The sequence below is a fragment of the Didymella exigua genome (genome assembly GCF_010094145.1).
Source record: "Didymella exigua CBS 183.55 unplaced genomic scaffold M421scaffold_125, whole genome shotgun sequence".
Classification (NCBI taxonomy): Eukaryota; Fungi; Ascomycota; class Dothideomycetes; order Pleosporales; family Didymellaceae; genus Didymella; species Didymella exigua.
Window position 1 is genome coordinate 590 of NW_022984899.1, and position 2285 is coordinate 2874.

The following is a 2285-nucleotide window of genomic DNA, read 5'->3' on the forward strand; positions in this document are numbered from 1 at the left end:
AGAGATGTGAACGCGTCCTTTGTAGATGATAAAAGGTGGGGTACAAGATCTAGCAGCGTAGACACTCTGGATGACTGTTACCTATTTGCGATCACCTGGCTGAACAAGCTCAGGCTGAGTACGCCTCTCTGCGCCTGTGACAACCTTCATTAAGCCAATGACACCCATCTGGAAGCTAGTCTTATTGAAGTTGTGCACGTCGTAGTCGTGTACGCTGTACTTGGCTCTAGTGTCCTCTACCAGCTTAAACCACGCGCCAATTGTCTCTGGATCCTCCTGCAGTATCCTCTGCCTATCTTTAGCTCGATTGAAGGCCATCTTAAGCTCAGCTAAGCGCGTTACAAAGCGCTCAGCCCAGTGCTTGCCAACCGGCTGCCCACTGCGTACACCCAACACTTTATCAGCCATATCTGCTACCTCGCACAGCCGGGGCGCGAATCCTCGCGAATCCAGGTTAAGGATATATTGGACGATTGTTTGCTCTTCCATAAGCGTAAGTTTGCGGCCATTAGGTGCTTGTTTAAGGATAAACAGGGCTCCTCTGACGCGTGCAGAGAGAATGCGTTGTTTAATGTTAAAAGCGCGCGCAGCTGCTCTCTAGCTTTTAAATTGTTTTAAATGAAGAGCTTTAAGGGCAAGGTTAACTCTACCTTTGTGTTCACGTAGTAACGCGTTATGTGGTTGAGGCATGTTGCAACAAAGAGGGTGTTCGTTGTGCCAAGACATTTTGAGCTGTTGGGTGGTTTGAGCTGTTGGGTGGTGGAATACGTTATACAATCTAGCATTTGCTAATATTATATTTAGTAGAGGAAATTTATTTAGCCTGCTGTTTATAGTCTAGAGCAGTAACTTCTATTCCTATTCCTATGCCTTTCTTAATAGAAGAGGCGTCTGTGTATTGATTGATTGATTGATTAGTTTAACGTCCTGTGTGAGTCTAAGACTATATAGGACGAGAGCAGTGAGGCTGCTCTAGTAATTTACAAGTTTTTTCTATATAAGGGAATAGTATATATAGGTTTATAGATATATAGTGAGAGCCTGTGCTCTAGTTATAAACAAAGGAAATTAGTTGTCTGTTGTTTGCTATAGGTACTACTTGCGTGTGCCTACTTTAGTTTCTTAAATAAAAGCTAGTGTAGCTTAGATTCACCTGCTTATGTCTAGGAGAAGAGACATTATAAGTCTTGTCTCCTGTAGGCTGCTCTTTATTTTCTTTCTTACTTCTCTGTAGTTTCTATAGCTAAGTAGTAGGTTTTAAGGTGTTTGTGTATGTCCACAGCTACATTTAGAGCTTTCTATTTTTTGTATATTGTATAGGTATGCTTTGTTATATTAATGTCTAAGCTTTAGCTAGTAGTATGCGCGTGCAATTTCTCTTCTAGTGTTTTTTAGTAGTGTTATCTTGCTTATTAGCTTTAGCAAGAATCTTGCTGCATAGGTGCTAGGATTCCCTAAGCTTTGCTTTTATAGAGTAGGCCTAGAGTTTATGTTGCCACTCTTGTCTTGTAATAGCTTTAATCCTAATACCCGTCATTGCAAGGCTTGTAGTATTAGATACTAGTTGCTGTTTTGCAGCTTATTTTGCTAAGGAGTCTGCTTTTTTGTTTCCTGTGATATCTAGGTGTCCTAGGGCCTAGTGTAGGCTAATTGTTGCGCCTTTGCTGTGAATTATCTTTACTGCATTTATACAGCAGATTTGCTAAGCTTGTCTAGGGTTATTAGAAGGAGTCTTTAGCCTTAGAATAGCTGCCTAGTTGTCTGCAAAGACTTAGATCTCTTGTGTTGCTGTAGCTATAGAAGCTGCAAACCTAAAGGCTCTTATTATGCCTTCTAGCTCTCTATTATATACAATCTAGCCTTTGCTAATATTATATTTAGTAGAGTAGATCTCCTTAGCCTGCTGTTTATAGTCTAGAGCAGTAACTCCTATTCCTATTCCTGTGCCTTTCTTAATAGAAGAGGCGTCTGTATAGATAGCAAGTAGGTTGTCTCCTAGTCTCTGTAGCATTTGCGTTTTGTGTTGCTCTGCTTCTTCTTCTTTAGAGAGTTTAGAGATCTCTGCTGTGTATAATATAGTCTTGTTCCAGGGGCAGAAATAGTAGTCCTGCAGTTTTTCTTCTTCTGTGCTTGGAGTAGCGTTTTGTATTGATTGTATAATTCGCATAAGCTGAGTAGGTGGGCCTGTTCTTAGCCTTAGGAGAGCAGCTTCTTCCTCTTGTTCTGTGCTAGACTCTAAGTCTTCTCTTTGTAACTGTAGAGTAGCTTTTAGAGTCTTAATTACA

The 2285-nt window shown here is 40.8% G+C and overlaps 2 protein-coding genes across 2 annotated transcripts; both read right to left on the bottom strand.

Moving 5' to 3' along the window:
- Nucleotides 1-376: 376 nt before the first annotated feature.
- Nucleotides 377-732, bottom strand: M421DRAFT_427220 (uncharacterized protein; the record flags this gene model as incomplete). The annotated part of the gene is made up of 2 exons (XM_033594609.1): nt 651-732; nt 377-601 (listed from the first exon to the last, which is right to left on the bottom strand). Coding segments are annotated over exons 1-2 (187 nt in total), but the record flags the coding sequence as incomplete, so codon positions are not given.
- A 1123-nt stretch (nt 733-1855) lies between these two features.
- M421DRAFT_79424 (uncharacterized protein) lies at nt 1856-2167 on the bottom strand (the record flags this gene model as incomplete). Its single annotated transcript, XM_033597481.1, has 1 exon — nt 1856-2167. One exon carries the CDS (start codon nt 2165-2167, stop codon nt 1856-1858), a length of 312 nt encoding a protein of 103 aa, XP_033442405.1.
- Nucleotides 2168-2285: the final 118 nt, after the last annotated feature.